Genomic DNA, 23,494 nt, shown 5'->3' with positions numbered 1-23,494 from the left:
ATGTCGATCTCGACTATCATTTTGTTCGAGAGAGGGTTGCTACAAAATCACTACAAGTTTCATTCATCTCAAGCAAAGAACAAATTGCTAATATCATGACTAAGCCTCTATCAGCAGCACGGTTTGCCACTCTTCGATCCAATCTCACTGTCACTGTAGTGCCGCTTGCATCGCGGAGGGATGTTAAGGCAGCAACAATAACGGCCATGCAGTTACAGACCTCAGCACATACTCTAGAAGAATAAGAGAATATTCCAAGAAAATAAAATAGAATCATCTAGAATTGTATTGTTGCAACAGAAAGTATGCGCTGGCATTGTAATTGTGGAATTCTGTTGTGGTTGAAATGTCTATAAATATTGTAATCAGCAGTACCTTGGAATATATGAAATATACGGAGCATTTTCATTCACTGTCATTTTCTCTAAGGCCTTTTCACAAACGTCTGATGCTCTGCATCACTTCTTGTCTCGTTATGGTATCCAGAGATCAATAATCAAGCTAATGTACTATGGTGATTGAGGATAGGTTTGAATGTTTGATAGTAGTCATTGGTTGATCGGATGGATAGACCCAATGAAGTACGGACGTACTACTGACTACTGATCCATAGTCAGGTCTATTCGAAAAACTTGGATATCTTATTCATCATGTGCAATGCTTTAATTTGCTCCACATGCTGCATTGAGAACCAAGTATTGGATCCACGCGTCTTGAATTTCAACATGAATTCCATATGATCCTCGATCGGCCGGATGAATTTCAACATGAATTACATCTCACGTACACCTTGGAATTCGGCGGAGCACATGAGGTTGAACCTTTTTTTTTTTTTAATAGAGCACAGGTTGAACTGAGTCGGCATTATACCTCCTAGTAGCCACATATGCAATGATATATAATTATATATGGTGCAGTACATGCAAATATATATATATATATATATATATATATATAAATCAATTACTAATGGAACTTAAATTAACTGAAGTACTGGCAATTATTAATGCGTGTGCTTGTATGATTTTCTTTAATTTACTTGGGTTAGTTTTGCAGTACCCGGCCAAGTGGATTTGTTTTTCTTCATAATTAGATTCACTGCACGTAAAACACGTTTCTGATCTGTATCGATCTACCTGTGAATTAGGAATAGTAATGTCTGTCTGTGGTGTGGAGCTCGATCGTGTTGTTAGCTAGAGCTTATCCCATGTGCAGCTAGCTACCCGATCAGTTCCCTTCTTACACATGCACATGATTTATAGCGACGTACGTAAGTGATACTATTTAAAGCCTTCTTTTTTCTTCTCATCGGAGTGCAAAAATTAAGAACACACTGATAATCATTTCTCTTCCCCCCGGCCCCCCTCCCTCTCGAGTCTCGTCCCACATATTATAATATGTAAAGCCAACACGAGTTGCTGTTTCGTCTATGTTGAAATGGACAACACTTGGTCTTCTATATATATATATATATATATAGATATATAGAAGATGAAGCATTTTATGTACACTCACTCATCAGATGCTCTTCGAGTCTACACTATTTCAGTGTCGTAGGGTATTTGCCAAAATGGCTACTAAAAATGACAACGAGGAGGGGACGAAAAGAGCACCAAAGGGGCACTTCGTGGTTTACGTGGGCAAAGAACTGAAAAGATTTGTCATTCCGCTCTCTTTCTTGAAGCATCCCATTTTCCAGCAACTGTTGCAGAAAGCTGCTGATGAGTACGGGTTTAATAGCCAGAGAAGCATTGTTCTGCCTTGTGACCAATTGACTTTCTTAACGGTCACACACTTCTTGGCTAGTGGTGCATAAACGTTGAAGCATGTTATATATTAAAGTGATGCTACATGCAGTTGTGAAATATGCAAGTGTTATGCAGTCGTTTTGAAAAAGAGTGAGGTCCAAATAATTATTTTTTCATGTGGGTTCCATATTTATTCACTTTTTTTCAAAGTTATTGCACGACGCTTGCGCACTTACGACTGCAACTATAATTTCTCTATATATTAAGCCTATTTTATATATATGTCACACTCAGGTTTGCAAGACTAAGCCTAGCTTATACCGACAGAAGGGTCTATGGACTACATCATAGCTTGTTTTGTGAATTCCATTTTATAGTTTGTTTTACTGTTTTTGTTGGACTTCTAATTGTAATATGTAACGGGCATGGGCATAAGAGTAGTCCTTATTTGAGTATCTCATTATGACGTATTGGTACGGGTCCATGTAAAAGTCATCTCCTTTATGTATGAGCCAAGGGCTCTAGGATTCATCATCCAAAAAGTTAATGTAAAATTTATCTCTCTTTCTCTTATCATCTTTTTCCTTTCTTTGATGGAGGTGCTCTTCTTGAAGTGAGCAATTTTTATGTATTTCTCTTTAAGCAACTTGAAGTGTGTTATAATATAATATATACACACAGATAATGACGAGCAATTATATATAGCATCCTCAATGTCTACGGGTATCGATGTTATTTCACTTCCAGAGCGCGATCGATGTACGCCTAACATGATTTTACAGAAAATTGTTTCCTATATAGCCAGTTCAACACAAACAATTAATAACTACCATGGCCAACCATACTTGTTATGAATTATAGGATATTGATGCTTCTGTGCCTTTCAATATATTTTGTTTGTGATCTCGACATTATATGATCTGGTTTGACAAGTTAAAGTGCTTTATAGATGTTCTCCAGTTTCGATGGTGGACCAAGATCTAATTGGACCTTGTTTTTCTGTCTTCTTTTGATAGAACAAGCTGAATTCCCATATGGGTTTTGATCAATTGTACGACGAGGTAGATCGGTCACTATATATGATGGGAAAAAACGAGAGAAAAGCAATTAATTGTCAAATATAAAGTCAGCTTTCTTAAAGATGGATATTTTTAGCTCCACGCCATAGCCTCACAACCCTATTAGGCCTCATTTGTTTTTATAATTCTTTTCGACTCATCTCATCTCTTCTCATCACTATAATTTTCTTAAATTCTCACACAAAATAAAATAAACAATTCAACTTTTTCAAATCTCAAAATAAAAATAATATTAAAAATATATATTATAATAATATTTTATTTAATTTTTAACTTTAATCTCAATTCATTTCATTTGTAAAAACTAACGAGACCAATGGGATTATGGACGTAATAAGTACCTCTGTTATTACGGTCTTCTTTTTCTTATGAAGTACACCCTTTTTTTTTTCTAGTCCACCCATGGTGACATCTGTGTTTAAAGGGTCTTTTTGGTTATTCATTTCAGTGCTGCACACATACATACAAGAGCATAGAATCCTTGAAACATCAAACAAGGATTGAAAGATAAAATCTCTGGATCAAATACTTTTTTAATCGTAACACAATTGCTGAATGTAGCATTTATGTGAAGTACAACTGTTGAAAGCTTAAACTATCCACTATGAATCTCCTACGTCAAAAACCATCTCAAATCATTGTTGTTGACGAGGCACTAGTCCTGAACGTCATTTTCTCTACAACATATAGATCACTCAATTTTTTTTGATAGAATTTTCCACTAGACGAGGGAAACATACTTAAATTGCAAAATTGTCACATAAGGAAAGCCATTCAGAGATATCCCTTTCACGGTCCCTGCCTTTTGATGACTGACGTCAGCACTGGTCACAGCCATTAAAATGAAGATCAGTGCAGTTCTTTCCACCTCCATAAAATCTTCATTCAATCAGGCATGTTTCTTCTTTTCTAAATTAGCTGTAGCAACCTGCTGTCGCTTCTTCCAGGATGGAATCTTACCGGGGAAAGCCAACCTCAAGAGTCTCTCCCAGGAGTAGCAGCACAGAAATAAGAGAAAAGCCCAAACCATTAGCTTATTCCTTAATCCCACAGGCAAAGGCACCAACTTCAACCAGTCATTCAAGTCCCTAAACAGATCAGAAGTTATAACTGTGAAAAAACCAACAGCACCCAAGAGGGCATACAAAAATGGCTTGTTTTCCGAGATGCTCTGGTTAAAAGGATGCCCCATGTAGTTCACAGCAAAGGTCGCCACCTGGAGCATCATGCTAACCATGTATGAAACTGTATTCACAAGGTTGGGATGAAAATTAGAGTCAGGCTCGATACACTCCTCAGGCATGTATTTCTCGGCCTCCTTCACAGAAAAAATCAAGAAAAATAGGTGCATCGCAAACTGTCCCATGAGCGAAAGGAAGACGTAGGAGCAAAAGACATTGGGGTGGGGACGTGTAGCTGAAAGAGTGGGAAGGGGGCGGGCATGCGAGATAAACAGGAAAAAGGCAGCAGTAAATACGCCACTGATAGTAGCCTGAACATCTCCAAGTTTGACACCATCCAAATACATGACACTCAAGACATAGGCTGTAGCAAGGCAGTTAAGACCAAGTATTTTGAACATTTGTAGGGTAGTAACCAGAGTACTGCGACCCTGACGAATTATGTCCATGGTGGGGGCAACTGATGCATGCTTTGCAGTAAATGGTGATGCCATAGAGGCATCGCCAAGCTTGACAATGGGAGCTGAGTGACCATCACCCTCTTCGTTTAGCTCATCCATCAGCTTCTTCAGCTTTCGTCGTTGAATCTCAGCAGCAGTCAGATGGCGATTACTAGAAGAAACGTTGGTCGTATCTGATCTTGAGGTACCTTTACCTTTTGAAGAGCCTTCTCCATTCAAAATCAAAGCTTTTCCAGTTGCTTCTAATGTGGGCTTAGATTTTTTTGACTTGACAGACTCTGTATTTTCATCCTTAGATGTTTCAGAGGAAGATTTTCCACTTTGACTTGGAGGCACTGCATTCAATAGAGCAACTCCAACATTGGCCTGAAAACAAATAGTAAAACCAAATGACATGCTCGTACCTTTTTTTGCTGCATTTGATTTAGGTAAAAACCATATAAAGGATTATAACTAGGTGAAAACCTCCTAACCATCTTGTCAATTGACAGTGTTGGTAACAGAAATATTAGATGTAAACTTTCTAATTATTCTGCCTGCTAAGGATACAACAGCCAAATGAAATACTTCATACTGAAATAATCCACAGCTGAAATCTCCAAATCACAGCAAACCAATGAGAGAGAGAGAGAGAGAGAGGGAAGTTCATAAACATAGTATTTTATTTGTTTCCTAATTGTACAAAACTCGTATTGATCTTCCAAATTTATGTAATGTTTCCATTTCGTCCTCAGATCTTCCAATTCAATTGAGGAAATTGACCTAATCTCATGAAAAAAAAAATGAAAAAAATATTATAACATAACTTGCTTACTTGGATCAAGTGAACAAATAAAATTTTAATGAAGCAAATAAAATAGCATAGCCCAAGTACACAAGAAGTATACAACTGATAACACCTAGTTACAAATTACGGGCTAGATGTGGCTACAAGAAAATCAAGTGAACAAATGGCTACATAGCATATGCCAAGTCAACTAAAAGCTCTTGAAGTTTATTTCTATTTTTAATTAGAGTCGTGCTAGCATGCCGCCCAGCTTTGACCGTTGGGTGTGCCTGCTAGCACAAAGTTGTTTTTTTATTTTTATCTTCTTTTATTTTTTACAATTTTTTAATATATTTAAATGTTTTTAAAAAATAAAAAAAATATGCCAATACACTAAAAATCATTTTCTTAATCATTAAGTGAAAAAAATTTAAATACATGAGCGGTCAAAATGAGGGGGCAAACTTAGGCAGCAAACTAGCATTTTCCTTCTAATTAAATACACGACAGATAACAACTCCTTTTCCTCTTTCTCTATTCATCCCTCCTTCACCAACCCCTCTAAATCCTGACCGACCCACACCTCTCGCTCCCACTCCATAGCCCTAAATCACAAAAACCCAAACCTCTAAACCTAGAAAGGGTTTTCCCTATACTCCAACAAAAACCAGCGAAAAAGCAATCTAAAAATTCTCTGAACCGCATAGAGATCCCATGGGTTTCCTTAATTGGAGGCCATCAAAGGCCACTCTTGGTCCTGGAAGTCTTGATGCCCACTCAAAGCAAGATACATCCAAATGTCATGCTCTTCCATGAAGAACCAAATCCAAACAAGTTGAGCAGAGGTCCCACTTGATATAATAACAATTCTTGAGCTTGGAAAAGCTGGCGATTTCAACAGTGGGGCATTGGCAGCATGGAAGAGGAGTTCCAACATTGTATCAATATTCATCGGCACCCCAGAGAGAGACAGATGCAAACCCTTTGTCGTTGAATGTAATGTTGGTTGTGGTGGTGGGCTTTCAGATGTCAATTGTACTGAAATTTGTGCTCCACTCTTATTGTTTTTTCCATTAGATGTTTACATTCATTTGGCAGGTAAAGGTTTTAATGAGGTAGTTTACATTGCTCGTTTGGGTTTTGTTCATTCAAGAGGTTTGTCATGCAGATTATAATGGATGCGCTTATTTGGGTATTCTGGGAAAACATCAATGATCGCTGCCTTAGTTGTCAAAGAAAAATAAGAGTACATTAGTTTTTTTTTTGATAATTAATAAGAGAAAATACTTGCACAAAGATCTGCCAATGAGCTTTTTCAGCTCAATCACACATCCTGCCCCCTAAAAAACCAAGGTGGAAGTCTCTCTCTCTCTCCCTATCTCTTTCTCTCTCTCTCTCTCTCTCTCTTCCTATGACTTTTCGTCTCCCAATTCCCGGTGCTTCTTGTCGGGAATAATCCTTTAATCTCCTTATTTGTCTTCTTTTCATTTCAACCTTATTTACTTCTTTCCTTTCTTCTGGTTTTCTGGGGTGTTATTGGTACTGGTTTGTTTGATGGGTTCGTGTCAGAAGATACGTATTGATCAAAAGCTCTTTGAATTTAAAAAAGAAAATGCCCAATGGTGGAGGATCACAGAGAGCAGTCGCAGGGTCACAAAGTTCATTTCCATTGATGTGGCTGTGCTATGGAATGGTTAGCATTTGCCGTGGGAGCTTGGGGGGCATCTGTTGGTTCTTCTGAGTTTTATAAAACTCGAAGGAAAGGGAATCAAGTGCTGGTGGTTCAAAGATGTCACAATAGTTATGGCAGGTTTCTGTCTTTGTCGAAGTTTTGGACAAGAAAGAAGGCGTGGCTTCATCATTGTTCCAGAAGGATCAAAGGGTGAGGGGTGGAGGAGGTTTGAAGAATCGCTGAGAGTGGCTGTTTCTTCTTCCTCTGTTTTGGGTGTTAAATATAGAGTACCCTAGAAGGTTGTATCTCAGTCTTATGTTGAAGAGGGATGGAAGGGGACCTTCGTTGAGGTTTTGAAGAAGCCGCCGCCGTGTATGGCGGGTAGTAGGGAGGTTCATGGGAAGTCTGGTGGGAAGATCTTGCATTCAGGAGGGCAGTCGAAGGAGTCTGTTCATATTCTCAAGGATGACGGTCTGAATTCTTTTTTTTTTTTTTTAACATAAGTAATGCGGTCTGAATTCTATTGAAGGCACGTCAGGGGTAGGGAAGGATTTCTCATTGAAGGTCATGTATATGCATTATTGAATATGAAATTTAATGTGGATCTCATGTTGCATTAGGAGTTGGGGTTGGGCCTGGTGGGCTCTGAAGGTATAAGTGGTATGGATACGCAGATGGGTATTATGAGGGGTGGGCAGGCTTCTGGTATGGGTCAAAAGAGGGATGTAAGAGTGAAGGGTAAAAATAAAGTGGACGGGTCGGGCCTGGTCAAAAGCCCGAAACAGCTGTGGAAGGCTCTAAGACTTGTATCAGTGTATCGGGAGTCTCGGGTGTGGTTTCCTCTCCTAGCACAATGGCTCCGCTACTTGATCCGATGGTCGTGGAGGTTGCACAGACTTCTTCGCCGGTCACATGCGACTCCTCTGGTGGTGTGCTGGAAATGGTTATGTCAACAGAGGTGGAAGAAGGCGAAATAGTGGTACGAGACGCTAAAAAGGAGGTGCACTCTCGGCCGAAGGAAGTAGAAGATGGGGAGTTGGTAGAGAATCACAACGATGGGGAGTATCACGATGGGAGGCTTCTTAACCAGATAGTGATTATGAACCCTTTGACTGATGAAGTTCATATGAGGGAACTATTTCCAAGTTTAGTTGAGAAGATTTTGCTAGAGGGGATTCGGCATCTGTAAATGGTTTTTTTTTTTTTTTGGGGGGGGTTGATGGAGGTTTCGGGGTATCGTCAGTGGTATTGAAGGGTGCTTTGCAGATGGCTAGTTCTTCAGAGAATGTGTTGTCAGAAGCTAACCATCAGATGGTAATCAATGAGGAAGAGGGCGACAAGGAAAAAATGGGTGGTCCAATTCTATTATGTCCTATTCCCCCAAAGCCAGATTCCATATAAGCATCGGATTGGGTGTTAAAAAAGTGGAGGAATTACAGGAGTGCATGGAGATATCCAGTGTAGGGTTTGAAAAGCAATTTAAGGCTCTTCTTGTTGCTATTGAAGCAGGAAGATCTATGGCATTAAAGCCTGCAGCGAAAAAGGACAAGGAATTGAAACGATTAAAATGTTCCATTAATTACGATAACAAGGAGGGAAGTGTGGGGAGGGATAGGTTGAAAGGGTGGGGGGTCTTGGTCATCAAATGAAAAGCCTAAAATCCTCTCTTGGAATGTACGGGGGATTAATGATATCAACAAGTGTCTCCGTATTAGATCCCTCATTCGCAGCTGGAAAGTTGATATTGTTTGTCTTCAAGAAACTAAGTTGAGTTTTATTGATAGAAACATTATTCGTAGTTTGTGGGGATGTTCTTTTGTGGGCTGGAGTTATCTAGCTTCGTTGGGTGCTTCAGGAGGTGTGTTGTTGATGTGGGATAAGAGGGTAGTAGAGTTAGTGGAGGAATGCATTGGGAATTATTCTGTGACTGGTACTTTAAAATATTGAGGATGGGTGGTGGTGGGCTTTTGCGCGAGTGTATGGGCCTAATGTGGTTTGGGATAGAAGTTTTTTGTGGGAGGAGCTGGCAGGTTTGTACCACCTGTGGGATTTGCATTGGTGTTTGTGTAGAGATTTTAATATTGTTAGGTTCCCTGGTGAGAGGGCGGGTGCACCTACTTCGTCTGTGGCTATGGAAGATTTTCAGAGCTGATTTTTTATCTGAATCTTGTGGATCTTCTATTGGTAGGGGGGGCTTATACATGGTCTAACAATAGAGGGTGGTTAAGACTGGATAGATTTCTTGTCTCTTCCCCTTGGGAGACTCATTACCCGAATTTATGTCAGAAGAGGTTGGCCCATGTCTGCTCTGATCATTTTCCCATTTTACTTGACTGTGGTGTCATACATTGGTGAATGCGTTATTTCAAAATTAAGAATATGTGATTGGAAGCTGATGGATTTCCGGAGAAGGTAAGGAATTGGTGGGACTCTTATTCCTTTACTAGAATTCCTAGTTTTATATTGGCAGGGAAACTCAAAGCTCTAAAGACTGATTTAAAGAAGTGGAATAATGAAGTCTTTAGGAACACTGAAGTGCAGAAAAATCTGATACGCTGCATGCTTTGGAGGATGGGGAGGAAACTGTGGAGTCCTCGTTAAGGAAGAATGAGGTGGTGGAAATGGAGAAGATTTTATTGATGGAAGAAATTTCTTGGAGGCAAAAATCAAGGATGCTTTGGTTGAAAGAAGGAGACAAATGCACTAAGTTTTTTCATAAGATGGCTAATTCACATAGGCGCAATAACGCCATTGAGGTACTTCATTCCGGTACCAATGTGTTTCAATCCCCTGATGAGATTCAAGATCACATCGTGCAGTTTTATGAAGATCTTCTAACTAAGACAGCGGAGTGGTGTCCTAAGCTTGATGGTCTGAATTTTGACCAAATGGAATTCTGTGCAGCAAGCTGGTTGGAGAGGCCATTTGAAGAAATTGAAGTGTATCAGGTGGTGAATGGGAAGATTTTGACAGTTGACAATTTGAGGAAACATAGTATGATTGTTATGGAGTGGTGCTTCATGTGTAAGAAAAATGGTGAATCGATTGATCATTTACTCTTACATTGTGAGGTGGCTAGGGCTTTATGGGTTGGTGTTCTTAGTAGAGCTGGGTTGAGTTGGGTTTTGCGAACGAAAGTGGTGGATCTACTAGCATGTTGGAATAGGCATTATAGTAGCTCTCAATTGGGAGCGGCGTAGAGGTGTATATTGTGGTGCCATATGGATGGAAAGGAACGAGAGGTGCTTCAACAACAAGGAGCAAGCTGTTGAAGATATCTGGAAATTTTTTGTCTTCTTTGCTTCAATGGTTTTCTGCTATTGTACTTAAGGAAGGGAATGTTCATGAATTTTTGTTTTCTTTTCAGGTTTCTAGAAATGTAATTAGGTGTTTCTTTTGTATACTTCTTATGTACATGGATTTCGCCTAGTTTCATTCGATCAATAAAGTTCTTACTTATAAAAAAAAAATTAATAAGCGAAATTTTGTTCAAAGTAAATAGGCATAACCCATGTACACATGATGTATACAAATGAGAACGCCTACTTACAAGCTAAAATAGAATACAATTAAAGCAAAACATTACACTCATTCACATTCCTTACAAGATTCTTCACCCGAAAACTTAAAAAGTACCAAGGAAAAACTCCCTAAATTCCCCTAAAGAATGTTCACAATTTTCAAAGCACCTCTCATTCCTCTCCAACCATAAACACCAAAGCAAGCACAAGGGGATCATCTTCAACACTGCAGTGCTGTTACTTCTCCCCACAAGACCTTGCCAGCATGCAAAGAAATCTACCACACGCATAGGCATCACCCAAAAAATGCCAACCCTTGCAAAAATCTCATTCCACAAAGAAGTCGCCACCTCACAATGAAGAAAAAGATGATCACTAGATTCACCATCCTTCTTACACATAAAACACCAATCAACCACCAGTCAGCCTCTCTTCCTCAAGTTGTCTGTGGTTAAAATTTTACCAAGAGACACCAGCCAACAGAAGAAAGCAACCTTACTAGGCACCTTGGCTCTCCAAATACTTTTCCAGGGATAATCTTTGACCCCATGACAAGTTAACACCTTGTAAAAAGAACTCACTGAAAATCTGGAATTAACTGTATGCACCCACAGCAGACTATCCTCCCTATTCTGATCAAGCTTCATCTTGTATAATCTTCCAAATAAATCAGAAACTTCACATACTTCCCAATCCTGTACATCTCTAGTGAATTCCACAGTCCAGTGAATCAAATTGTTAGAAAAGTGGTAGGAATCAGCCACTCCAGCCCCTTTATCTCTAGCAATCCTAAAAAGATTAGGGTAAACATCCTTAAGAGGTGAATCCCCACACCAAATGTCATGCCAAAAATTGATCTTTGCCCCATCCCCCACCTTGAATTTAGTATTCTTGACAAAGCCCCCCCATCCTTGCTGAATAGACTTCCACAAACCCACCCAAAACATCCCTCTTACTTCATTCGTACACCAACTCCACCACATCCTCCCATATTTAACATCCACAATATTTCTCCAAAATACATTACTCTCATTATGATACCTCCAAAGCCAAGAGCTTTGTTCAAAAGTTTTAAATTTCGCACTCCCAAACCTCCACAAGACACCAAGAGACAAACCTTATTCCAACTCACCAAATGAAACTTCTTTCCTCCCCCATTACCATCCCACAGAAAATTCTGATAAATCCTCTATTCTTTTAGCAACCCCAACCGATAAAGGAAAGAGAGAGAGAGAGGAAAGAAAGATTAATCAAGGTAACCCCCTCCTAATCTTCTCAATCACCCCATCCCAAATAGAAACTGATTTGTGAGGAGCACCCAAAGGTAGTCCAAGGTATCTCATCGGTAACGAAACTACTTTACATCCCAAAATATTGGCCAGATCCAAAATATTCCTGACCGTACCCACTGGAACAATTTCAGACTTGGAAAGATTAATTCTTAAACCAGAGACAGCTTCAAAGCATAACAGTCAAGCTCTCAAAACACGAAGGTGATCCTTATTGTTATCACATAGAATCAAAGTGTAATCTGCAAAAATCAAATGTGAAACTGTAATACTATCTCAAGTCTCATCACCCACCACAAATCCCGACATAAATCTTCCTTCAACAGCCACTTCAAGCATACGACTCAAAGCATTCATCACTATTACAAAAAGGAAAGGAGATAAGGGGTCTCCTTGCCTCAAACCCCAAGAGGTGTTAAAAAAACCAACTGGATTGCCATTCACTAATATCGAAAATCTGGCCATTGAAATACAATGTTTAATCCATGAACACCACTTCTCACCAAAACCAAATCTCCCAAGTATGTAAAGATGAAAATCTCAATTGACATGATCAAAAGCCTTTTCCATGTCCAATTTAACTAAAACTCCAGAGTTACTCATTCTTATTCTACTTTCCAAGGATTCATTAGCAATTAGAACCGAGTCAAGAATTTTTCTTCCCCTCACTAATGCATTCTGAGACTTTGATATAATCTTGTCCATAACCACACTAATACGATTGGCTAACACCTTGGCAATGATTTTATACACCCCATTTACCAAGCTAATAGGGCGAAGATCCCTCATCTCCACATCACCCGCCTTTTAAGGAATGAGAGCAATGAATGTAGTATTAATACTCTTCTCAAATTTTAGGAATGAGTGGAATTCACCAAAAACTTTCATTATGTCATCCTTCAAGATGTCCCAACATGCATGGAAAATCGCCATGGAAAAACCATGCGGACCTGGTGCCTTGTCCTTAGTCATACCTCTAACCACATCAAGAACTTCTTCCTCAAAAGATCTCTCCAACCAATCTGCACTCAATTGATCAATGGACTCAAACACCTGCCCATCTAACTATGGTCTCCATGAATGTTCTTCCCTAAAACGTTTCTCATAATAACTCACAATGTGGTCTTCAATCTCCCCAATATCAGAAAGAACATTATCACCATCATGAAGAGCTTCAATAGCATTGAATCTACGGTGAGAATTTGCCATTTTAGGAAAGAATTTTTTACAATTATTGCCTTCCTTCAACCAAAGAATCGGGGATTTTTGCCTCCACGAAATTTCCTCCATAAGAGAAAGCTTTTCAATTTCAGCATTCACCCCTTTTTTCTTCTCCTCCTCGTAGGAAATATCTCCCACAATCTTTTTATCTTCCACAATTTGCAATTGTTCCATAAGCTGTTTTCTTTTATTTATTTATTTATTTATTGATCGGTAATCAATGTATTTTATTCATAAAAGTAGGCAAAATCCAAGTATACAGTGAGTATACATGAGAAATACCTAACTAGAGTTTACAACTGATAGTAAAAAGTCATGGACACTTAGTCCGTTACAAACAATGGCCCCCACCCGTTACAAATGACTGATAGTAAATAAATTCTCTTTTATTTACTACATTACCATAAGTCTCCACATTCCATCTCTTCAAGTCTTGTCTTAGCGCTTTAAGTTTGCCCGCCAAAACAAAAATTGGAGTGTCAGAAAAGTTATGAGAGGCCCACCACCTCCTAACCCTTTCAACAAAGCCCTCATCCTTCAACCACATATTTTCAAATTTAAAATATTTTCTCCCACTTACAATGCCCCCACAATCCAATAAGATAGGATAGTGGTCAGAAACAATTTTCTGCAACCTTTTCTGCCTCACTTCCGGAAATAAGGCTTCCCAAGAAGCCGAAATCAAAAATCTGTACAACCGGGTCCATGCTCTCCTATATAACCTTGTGAATTCCCCTCCCGCCATGGGTAAATCAACCAACTGTAGCTCGGAAATAAGATCTGAAAACTCAGACATAGTTTTAGTAATCTGAGAATCCCCTCCTCACTCACAAGGGAACCGAGTAACATTGAAGACCCCACCAAAGCACCAAGAGAGATCCCACCAACAGCAAATTCCCGCCATTTCGTCCCACAAAATACTCCTTTCTAAAGTCCAAGTTTGGCCCATATACTCCAGCAAATGCCCATTCAAATCCATCATCCACATTCTTAAAATGACATGCCACTAAGTAATTTCCCACATAATGATCTACAAATTCCACAGCCCTCCTATCCCACATAATAATAATACCTCCCGAGGGTCCATTAGAGACTAACTCAACCCAACCCACCCAACGACAGCTCCATAGGCTATTAACCACCGACCCGAAGGCGTTAACTATAGTCATTTAGCCCCCAGGCATTCCAAGATATAATCTTGGGCTTCATGAGGAACCATTGACAGCCTTCTCCTTGCCTTTATTTCTAAAGGCACTCCCTTCCCTGGAGTTATAATTAATAGTACACTCCAATCTTTTCGACTCACTCTCCTTTTTGGTAGCTGATCTGGCTAGAGCAGATTGACCAGCCTTTATGGCAATTAGAAGAGCTCTACATTGTTCGTCAAATCCATCACAAGAAATCCCCACACAATTCCTGATTTCTTCCACCTTCCTCAACACCCAGTCAGAAGATTTATTTGGCCATTCGTTACCAGGATTAATAGAACACAAAAGAACAGTATCAGGATCTTCATTTCATTTTCATTGGAAATAAACAACTCTCCAGATTCACCAGAAAGAGAGCCTTCACCTCCACCAATCACCATCTGTAAATCAGATAAACTGAATTGAGTACAAGAACCTTAGAGATAGACCTCTCGACCCCCCTCAACCCCTCACAACAGACATCTTCTTCCACACTTGCCTCCACTGTCATTGGACCTAAGGAAGACACCTCATTCCTATCAATCGAATTAGAACTCGACCCCATAGTGCCCCCAAGAGAGCCTCCAGTTTCTGTCGCATCCTTCCGTTTACATGCTCTTCCACCAGAGCCATTGTGGGTTTAGACCTAACAACGGCACAAAACTGACCCTTTGAAGGATAGGAATCAGTTCGAGGAGTGCCTGAGACAAACCTACCATCGTATTGCTTATTGGAGAATCGCCTTCGACCGTCGAGCTCTTTTGTGTAGAAAGAACTTTCATTGGCGGCGCCGCCGCTTGAATGGCATGTTCCTTTGATGGCGTCGCGATTGTCGAAAGCCCTTTCACCACATTAACCTTATCGGAACTCGTTGCCGGGATATGCCCAGAAGTCGACCCACTCTGTGAAGATGGACCAGCCATCGGAGCCGCCGCAGGTTTGGGCTGAAACATCTCCCTTCTTGGGCTTGATTTGCTCTGAAGCCCGCCACTGATTTGGTCTTTCCGAAACATAGGCCTCTTAAGTGGGCCTCTATCTGGCCCAACTCTATTATTAGCTTTAGAATCCTTAGGCCCATCCACCCCCTCTTCTTCTCAATAGTAACTTCATTATATTCTTTCGAAACAAAAGCTAAGCGTGTAATTAGGCCCAATCCATCATCTACTGTTGGGAATAACTATAGATCTAAGACTAACTCGAAGTATAGTAGCGGAACTAAACGAAAGAAATTGATGACAATCACACAGAAAGAACACCAAGAATTAAGTGGTTTGACTCAAAATGAGCCTACGTCCACTAGTGGGGTCGGTATCGAAGATTTCACTATCAACAAAGATGGAGTACAGATGAATACAACAAAACTTCACAAGGAAGTTCTCTCTCAAAACTCACTCTAAAACTTCTCTCTCAAGAAAACACTAAAAACTAGACAAAAAAGTGATTTCTGAAGTGTTTCTAAAGTGGAGGCGCCGTTTGGTATTTATAGGAACAGTAATGTTCACTTCTATGAACATTGGCTCGAGCGAACACTCGAGCGAGTGTCGAGCGAACGTAGGTTTTCTGCACTTCACTCAAGCCAACAGTTGAGCGAGAGTCGAGCGAAGCTCTCTGCCTGAACTCGCTCGAGCTGGGTGTCGAGCGAGGGTCGAGCGAAGCTCTCTGACTTGGATACCGCTTGAGCTGCATGTCGAGCGGATATTGAGCGAAGCTCTCTGTCTGAATTCGCTCGAGCTGAGTGTCGAGCAAATGTCGAGCGAAGCTCTCTGTCTTCATATTGCTCGAGCTGAATCTCGAGCGATGCTTGAGCGAGACTCTCTGTCTGACTTCGCTCGAGCTGAGTGAACCTCCGCTCGAGCGAATCTACGACACAAGCACTGTTCCATCTGAATTCAAGCCACCTCTTAACATCTACTATCTTGAACAATGTGTCCAGCCTCTCCTTCCACCCCAGGAGCTCTACCCGTACATGCCAAAATGACCCTTCAACTTCTCCTAATTTTTGCAACTTATGGGAATGCCGACCGTCAACCCCAGCTACAGGAAGATTCCAACTAATCACACCTCCATCGATCTTTCCTTCTTATTTCTTGTAATCATCCCTGCCTCATAATGCCTGGTATAATCTTTTCCAAATGCTTTGCTAGGGACAAGAATATCACTCTCTAGATTCATCAAAGCTGACAAGTAAGGAGCTTCATGGGAAGAAGAAACCACTCTGTGAGGATAAGCCATTCTCACCTCTTTTCCTTTAGGGCCTTATTATCAGCGCCATTGTTAAAGACACCTCTGTTTTCAAAGACAAAAACAAAGGAACTTGAACCGACAAGTTCCCTTACCTTACTTACAAAACCTTCCCATCCACTTCCATTTCTACCTTCAGGAATTGCAATGATACCCTTCCCCTTGCTCGGGCCTAGCTTAGCCAATTTCACAAACCTACCATACGTGTTTTGACATAGTTGGATCAGAAAAACTCTGTTTCCCTCCCTTCTAGTCCGGGAAGGTGCCCTAGTACCCGAGAACTTCAAGCATTCATCGACCGCCTTAGCCATCCAAACCACCACATCTCCACTTGAGGTATAGGGCCTTCGTGAACTTTCTACATTTCTCAACTATGCAAAAAATATTTCCTCCTCTTCCTCTGATCACAAACAACTTCGCTTCAATCAAAACACTACACTCCATCATCCCTAATGCCGAATAGAGTATATTATAAATATTTAATTAATCAATTGGGTATTCAGGAATCAAAATTTTGTTAATTTGAAGTCATTTTGAATTATTTGACTTATTAGATCTTGCATTTTGATGAATTCTTTTATTTTGCGCAATTCATGGAAGAATGAATCGAGGAAAAACTTCTGAATATACCAGCTACAAGAAAAGATCTCATGATAGTCAATATGGGCTAGTTGTCTTGATTGGACCAAAAAAATGAAGTATCTAGGCTCTGCTTACAAAAAAACTCATTTGATAATATATCTATGATTATGACCTTTATCATATTCTATTTTTAATCCATAAACAGGAGTGATCTTAAACTGTTTAACCAATCAAGTAATATAGGGAATACGGTGAATATTAAGACATGAAAAAATAAATTGAAAAAATAAAAAATCCATATATTAAGAGTTGGTGTGAGTTGGTGTGTGTGTGGGGAGGGGGAGGGGGGGGGGGGGGGGGGGGGAGGATTCCTGAGAGGAAAGGATAAGGGTGGAGTTAGAGAAAGAGAGTAAAACTATTTGTATATATGTGGCCTATGACATGTAGAGATTTGTCTGCCTAGTATGCCATGTAAGCAGGCAACATCAATAATTGCATGCATGTGAATAACTCCATTGTCTTAATTTTTTTTATATTTCCATCATCTTAATTTAAAAAGGATTTGTATTGAAAGATGAAATTCAAAGAGTCTTTTAAATTGAAGGATGAAGTTGGTGCAGTTGGAAGATTCGGGATGGAATAAAATGCATCACGAAAAGTTGGACTAAAAGTGTACTTTAACCTAGTTATTACAACTGCAACCCTAAATCTATAGAAACTCATACAGAAGCCAACCAACCCAGAAACAAATTCAAAAAAAAAAAAAAATCAAAGGCAACGCTAAAAAGGAGGGTCTTTCAAATAGCAATGTAATTAAGATATCATGTTAACAATTCGAACAGGGTAGTTTCACCAAATTTGTAGCAGGTGACACGAGTGGAGTTGGTATGTCCTCATCTAAGGGAAAACAATTAAATTTCAAATTTGGGAAAACTAAGATAGGGATGAAACTTGAGAAGCGGCAATGAAAAATAACCATCTTCTGAAGGATATTACCTGCTTCAGAGCCCCAACATCATTGGTTCCATCCCCACACATCAATGTAATCCTTCCGACCATTTTGAAAGTGGTCAAGATTAGTTCTTTTTGGTCAGGAGCAACCCTTGCAAAAACCTGAGACAATGATCCAGATATGCATTATCAAAAGAATACCAAGATCAAAAACAAGTTTTGCAGATAAAGTATCAAGAAAAACCTTCACATAAGGAATCACACGCAGAACAGCTGAGGTCCGTTGCAACATTTCAATGCAGTCCCCACCAATACAGAGATCATAAATCTCTGATAAGGCTTCAACCTCTTTATCACTGAACAATCACATTTCTTTGATCAGTTAAAAAAGGGACAAATAAATCATAATTTGGATCAGTGCTCAATAAACAGGTAAAGCTATGAAAACAACTCCATAAAAATAGAGCCAATTATTATAAGGGATGAAAAAAAAAAGGAGAAAACTTTCACCTGTACTGAATAATTTCTGCCTCATCAGGGGATATCCACTCATACCCATCTCCATTCCTTGCTGGCCCAAGAATCAATGCTGGTTTTGATATAATACGGACTTGGCTAGCAACATGACAAGCTGTCAAAGCTTGGTCTCCAGTAATCATCACCTGTCATTCAAAAGTGTAGGTATTTAAAAGTACTAGAGATCCATTTGAGCTGTGATCAAGCAGCTATTGGGTAAGGGGTAAGTACTAGATTGGAAAGGAAGAAGAGGAACGGGGGTTACAGGCTGGGTAGGGAAGGCAAAAAAGAAAAGGCCTTAGTAGAACCAAAAACTTCAGCCTGGAGATGACCTTTGGTCCATGCGTAAAATTTTTCTTTCATGCACCAATAACGAGCAATGAATGTATGCATTGTCATAATTTAAAAGGAAAAAAAAACCCAAAAACAAAGACCATTTTGTCATGAGCATGTTTTACTGGCAGCATCTTGACTGATAGGAATAGGTGTAAATCGTGTGATCCATTTTCAGAAAGATTGGTTGTATTGCAGACCTAATTATATTGCTAATCCACTAAGATTTCAAGCATCAATGGGCCAAAACTCTGACCAGACCATTTGGAAGTTCATTATCAAACATAGCCTGGTAAACACACTAGTATTTTCATCCTTGAATTATTTGCTAGAAATTAACAGATAAACTATGCTACAGAGTCTTCCAACATTTCCTCACAAAAAAGGTAAAACATATTACTTACCAAGTCATGTGACGATCCTTTTAGTTCAGACAACACACTGGCTGAATCAGATCTAATAGGACAGTTGAATACCTGGAATTTAGATTATGAACATTTACAAATAAGGTTGAGAAGTAACAACTAGCAAGCATTAACTGCAACAACTAATCTAACAGCGAAGGATTTGTATTGCATGTGAATGAAATAGTTTGTCACTTACAGCAAAACCAGCAAAAGTAAGGCCACTCTCCACTATATCTCTATCCAAGCTTCGAGCTTCACTAACCTTCATGCAATTAATGGACAGTAAGCAACAAGTCAAATAAACAGACACTTAGATTAATGATTCATCAGAATGCCCAAAGAACTAATGCCTGAGAGCAGAAAAAACAGTGCGTTCTGTATAGGAAGAGTATAAAAGGTGATTCATGTGATTCTCTCTCTATAAAAGCACGCTAATATTTCAATTTAGCTCCGAAGTTCTGAAGTAACATAAGTATAATAACAGTTGATGAAAACCACACCACCCAATATGATGTTTTAAATTGCCACATATCTTACTGATTAAAAAAATGTCACGTATTAATTCCACTTGCAAAGTAACCAGAGCAGAAGAATAAACATTTATCCTTTCCCAAAAGGGTGAGAGAAAGGGCAGCAGTGAAGGATGGTATATAAATGCAAGTGAGAGAAGAAAAGGTTCACAAAAAGGGCAAGATTCACTGCACGATTTATCCTTTGCCCAGAATTGGATACATACAGACAAAACCACAACTTCCGAAAATTTGACCAAAAAATATTGCAATGGAACTTTCCACTAGAAGAAAAAATTGAATTGTCACCCAACACCTGGCACTATATATAATCAAAACAATAAAGAAATAAGTTCCTCACTATAAACCAGTATATATCACCTCATAGATAATGTTTGATACATAACTTGTTTCACAGGTGAAATAAAATGAGCAAATATTTAGATTCTAAAACTGACAGAAAATATATGATGGAAAGATGCACTCAAATTCATTTCCATTTACTTGAAAAAAAGGATCACAAGGAAACTAAAATCCCAAAGAAGTCTTACTGCCATGTCGGGAAGGGACTTGAAAGCAAGAGATAGGACACGAGACCCTTGACGAGTATATTTCTTATACGTCTCAACATATGATGATGGCACATCAATGAGTCTATCCTGTATAGTTTCGGGGGCACCCTGCAATGAGATTTAAAACTTCTTCAAAAACAGAGAAAAAGAAAATGCCCCTACAAATTAATAGAGCGCACTGAGTCTCCAAATGCCTCTTTTTTTTTTCTTTTTTTTTTTGAAGTCTTGTATCACTAGCAAGAATATATGCCACAAGAAGTAGATCAAATATACTGAACAATAATCAGATCAACAATCAAGGGGAAGAGAGAATGTTAACAAGAAGTCATATTTTAAATCTCATAGTTTCTACTCATAAAAAAATTAACAAATACACGGCATGGAGAAAATATGATCTAACATCATTCTTTCTAAGTAAATACGTCAAGTCGATTTAAGCCAATCGTAGGCTGACTATTACCGCAAAATATGATGCTTTCAATTATAACTTTTTATATAGGTAAAAGTAGTAATCCACGTTGCAATGAACGTTCTCAATTGTGGAAGAACAACAAAATGCAACATGACATTCAAATCAACGTGAATAACTGAAAGCTAAAGGAAAAATGTCAAATGTTAACATTTGGCATTATGTCAACGTTGATAAGAGGACCTCTAGCCATTGGAGTAGGGGTGGTTGAGGTTCTCTTTAGCTTGGGTTCATAATGCCAAGAGAGGCATTGTGTAACGACCCAAGGAAGGCCCAATTCACATCCGCACCCATACTCCAAAAAGACTATTCAATGTTACAAGTGGAGCTCCTTGGAATCATTATAAATGGCTTATACGCCACTCTCTCAAGCAATGCCAGATCTCATTAACCACCTTCCTATATACAATCACACAATCCGGCATATTACACGTTGGCCCAATTCCATATCCTGTTGCTTTCCCTTTTGTGACCACCCCCAGGATTTATCCTGGTAGTAAAATCTAGTTTGCACTTCGCAGAGATGAGGGAACTGTGTGCTTGGCAATTGAGCAGGCGCTCAATGAACCCCCAATCACCATATTAAAAAATCTTAATCACCGTTAATTTTGAAATATTGCAATCTATGCCAAAACACAATGCTAATATTGCAAACTATTTAATCATCATATTTTTTTTATCAGTATACAAGAGTTTTATTAAGGATATAAAAAGGCATAGCCCTAGTAGACAGGACACATACAAGAGCGACATCCAAGCATGAGTGTCCAACATACAAGAAAATCACGGCTATTCAAGCCATTGAAATCTATTACAATCAACCAATGAAGTAGTTAATGATTAACACTCTCCCCGCTCTTTTTGCACATGCAGCACCAGTCCATTATATTTTCAAACATGCTTAAGCCCTTGTCACTTGCAAATTAGAAGGAATCCTTAACGTTGTGCCATTTCATATAATTATATTATTTAAAGAGACAAAGTAACATAGATTTAATTGTGTAAAAATGTTCATGAATAGTTGGGAAAACATTTTGAAAGGAGATTTTAATAGTTTTATAAAAGTGGTGGGGCCCATTGAGAATATGTTTTCATGTAAAAATTTTGCAGGGGGATTTTTATGGAGGGTGCAACGAAGAATTTAAAATTTTGTTTTTTTATCTGGCTACCAGGGCAGCCCAAGATTGAGCTGCCTCAAGCCTGCTTTTTTCCTTATTTTTTCCAAAAATATTGTTTGGGAGACAATTTTGTGTTTTTGGAATTTTTAAAAATCTTTATAAGTTTATACACTCTAGATGCTTTATGCTTAGGAACAAAAAACCTCTAGACTGTCAAAACCGCCTCTAAGGGGTTTGGGGACCCAAACATGCCCTAAGAAAAATTCTTGGGAACTTTTGAAAATCTTATGGCAATATACCAAAATGCACTTGGGAAAGGCATGTGAAACTCAAATTCAAAATGGTTAAGCATGCTTCTGAACTGAAACTCTTTATAAAATGTGGTTCCCTTTCTGATGAGTAGTATTTCGTATAACTCTCCTTAGGAACTCCTAAACTTCACATTTCTGTACCAAATATGTTGTTACTACTACTGATGCTTTTATTATTACTACTATTAGCATTCAACATAGTACCTATGTTCACAATCTTGATTGTATAGGTTAGGTAAGTTTTATTAATAATGAAATAGGCATTACTTATAAAAAAAAAATAAAGGAATTACCCAAGTACACATGGAGTATACACCAGATACACCTAACTAGAGAGATTTTAAAAAAATAAGAAAATTTTGAAAGCTAAAGCTAGAGATACATAAAAGGGCAGCCATCCAAAAATAAAGTGTTCAAAAGAAAAAAAGATTTTGAGATCCTCTGATGTCCTTGTGTTGTCTTCAAAGCTCCGATCATTTCTTTCTCACCAAAGGAACCACTTTAGGCATATCAGAATCATTTTCAACAATAGCCTGCTGTGATTACTCCCAAATCTACCTTTCCAGCTTGTTAATGCATCTACTATTGTCTAGAAATAACTGAGGTCAGCCAAAGAAACCAAAAAATGCTTGCCACAAAGTGCTAGCTACTTATAGTGAAGAGATGATCCACAGTTTCCTCAGCCCTTAAGCACATGCAACAGCATTGAATTACGATATGTAGTGATGCAAGCATCAAGTAATATGGCATACCATATATGCATGCATACAGATTGCAGAGTTACAACCAGCATACCTTCACAAAGCCAAAAAATTCCTCCTGAATGCGAACAACAACTGCCATTCGTTTCAGGTGGGATGCAAAGTGATGTCGCTGAACAATCTGAACAGCATTGCCACTTCCTCTGCAAGTCATAACGCAGAATAAAAATAAAAATAAAAAAATGCTCAAGTAATTGCCATCGAGATGGGATGGATTTTTTTCGAGGTTGGTAGGTACCATCAAAGTTGATGCAACCCATGACCAGATGATCTCTTTAGGAAATAAATTGTTACGTTAATCTGTTTTACTCTTGCTCTCATGTGATGATTCCTTTTTCTTTCTTTCTTTCCTTTTTATTTTTTATTTTCTCTTATGTTCTTTCAAAATAAAGATATCCTGCTCAAGTTTTTTAATGCGTTTACATTGTGCTTGAATATAATTTTTCCCTGAAAGACAATACGCTTTTATTCTGCTCGGGGATTCAGATCCAACAATAAGGTAAAAGCGGTTGATAAAAAAATAATAATTGTCCAGGTATTAGCATTCCAACACAGATTAAAGATTCAGATTGAAGGATTACAATTAAAATATGAACTAC

At 38.8% G+C, this 23,494-nt stretch overlaps 1 protein-coding gene across 3 annotated transcripts in view; it reads right to left on the bottom strand.

Annotated features, from left to right (window-relative positions):
- Window positions 1-3,323: 3,323 nt before the first annotated feature.
- The window catches only part of LOC109001201 (probable manganese-transporting ATPase PDR2), a 40,431-nt gene continuing 20,260 nt past the window's right edge, over window positions 3,324-23,494 (bottom strand). For all 3 annotated transcript variants that reach the window (XM_018978395.2, XM_035685693.1, XM_018978401.2), the window contains 8 exons: window positions 22,930-23,038; window positions 20,216-20,344; window positions 19,352-19,417; window positions 19,153-19,224; window positions 18,410-18,561; window positions 18,144-18,255; window positions 17,945-18,061; window positions 3,324-4,835 (listed from right to left, as the gene is read on the bottom strand). In XM_018978395.2, coding sequence (XP_018833940.1) covers window positions 3,717-4,835; window positions 17,945-18,061; window positions 18,144-18,255; window positions 18,410-18,561; window positions 19,153-19,224; window positions 19,352-19,417; window positions 20,216-20,344; window positions 22,930-23,038 — 1,876 coding nt within the window. In that variant the 3' untranslated portion in view covers window positions 3,324-3,716. The remainder of the gene's footprint in view (window positions 4,836-17,944; window positions 18,062-18,143; window positions 18,256-18,409; window positions 18,562-19,152; window positions 19,225-19,351; window positions 19,418-20,215; window positions 20,345-22,929; window positions 23,039-23,494) is intronic.

Source organism: Juglans regia, chromosome 15 (genome assembly GCF_001411555.2).
Source record: "Juglans regia cultivar Chandler chromosome 15, Walnut 2.0, whole genome shotgun sequence".
Taxonomy (NCBI): Eukaryota; Viridiplantae; Streptophyta; class Magnoliopsida; order Fagales; family Juglandaceae; genus Juglans; species Juglans regia.
This window is presented reverse-complemented; position numbering and strand designations above follow the sequence as displayed.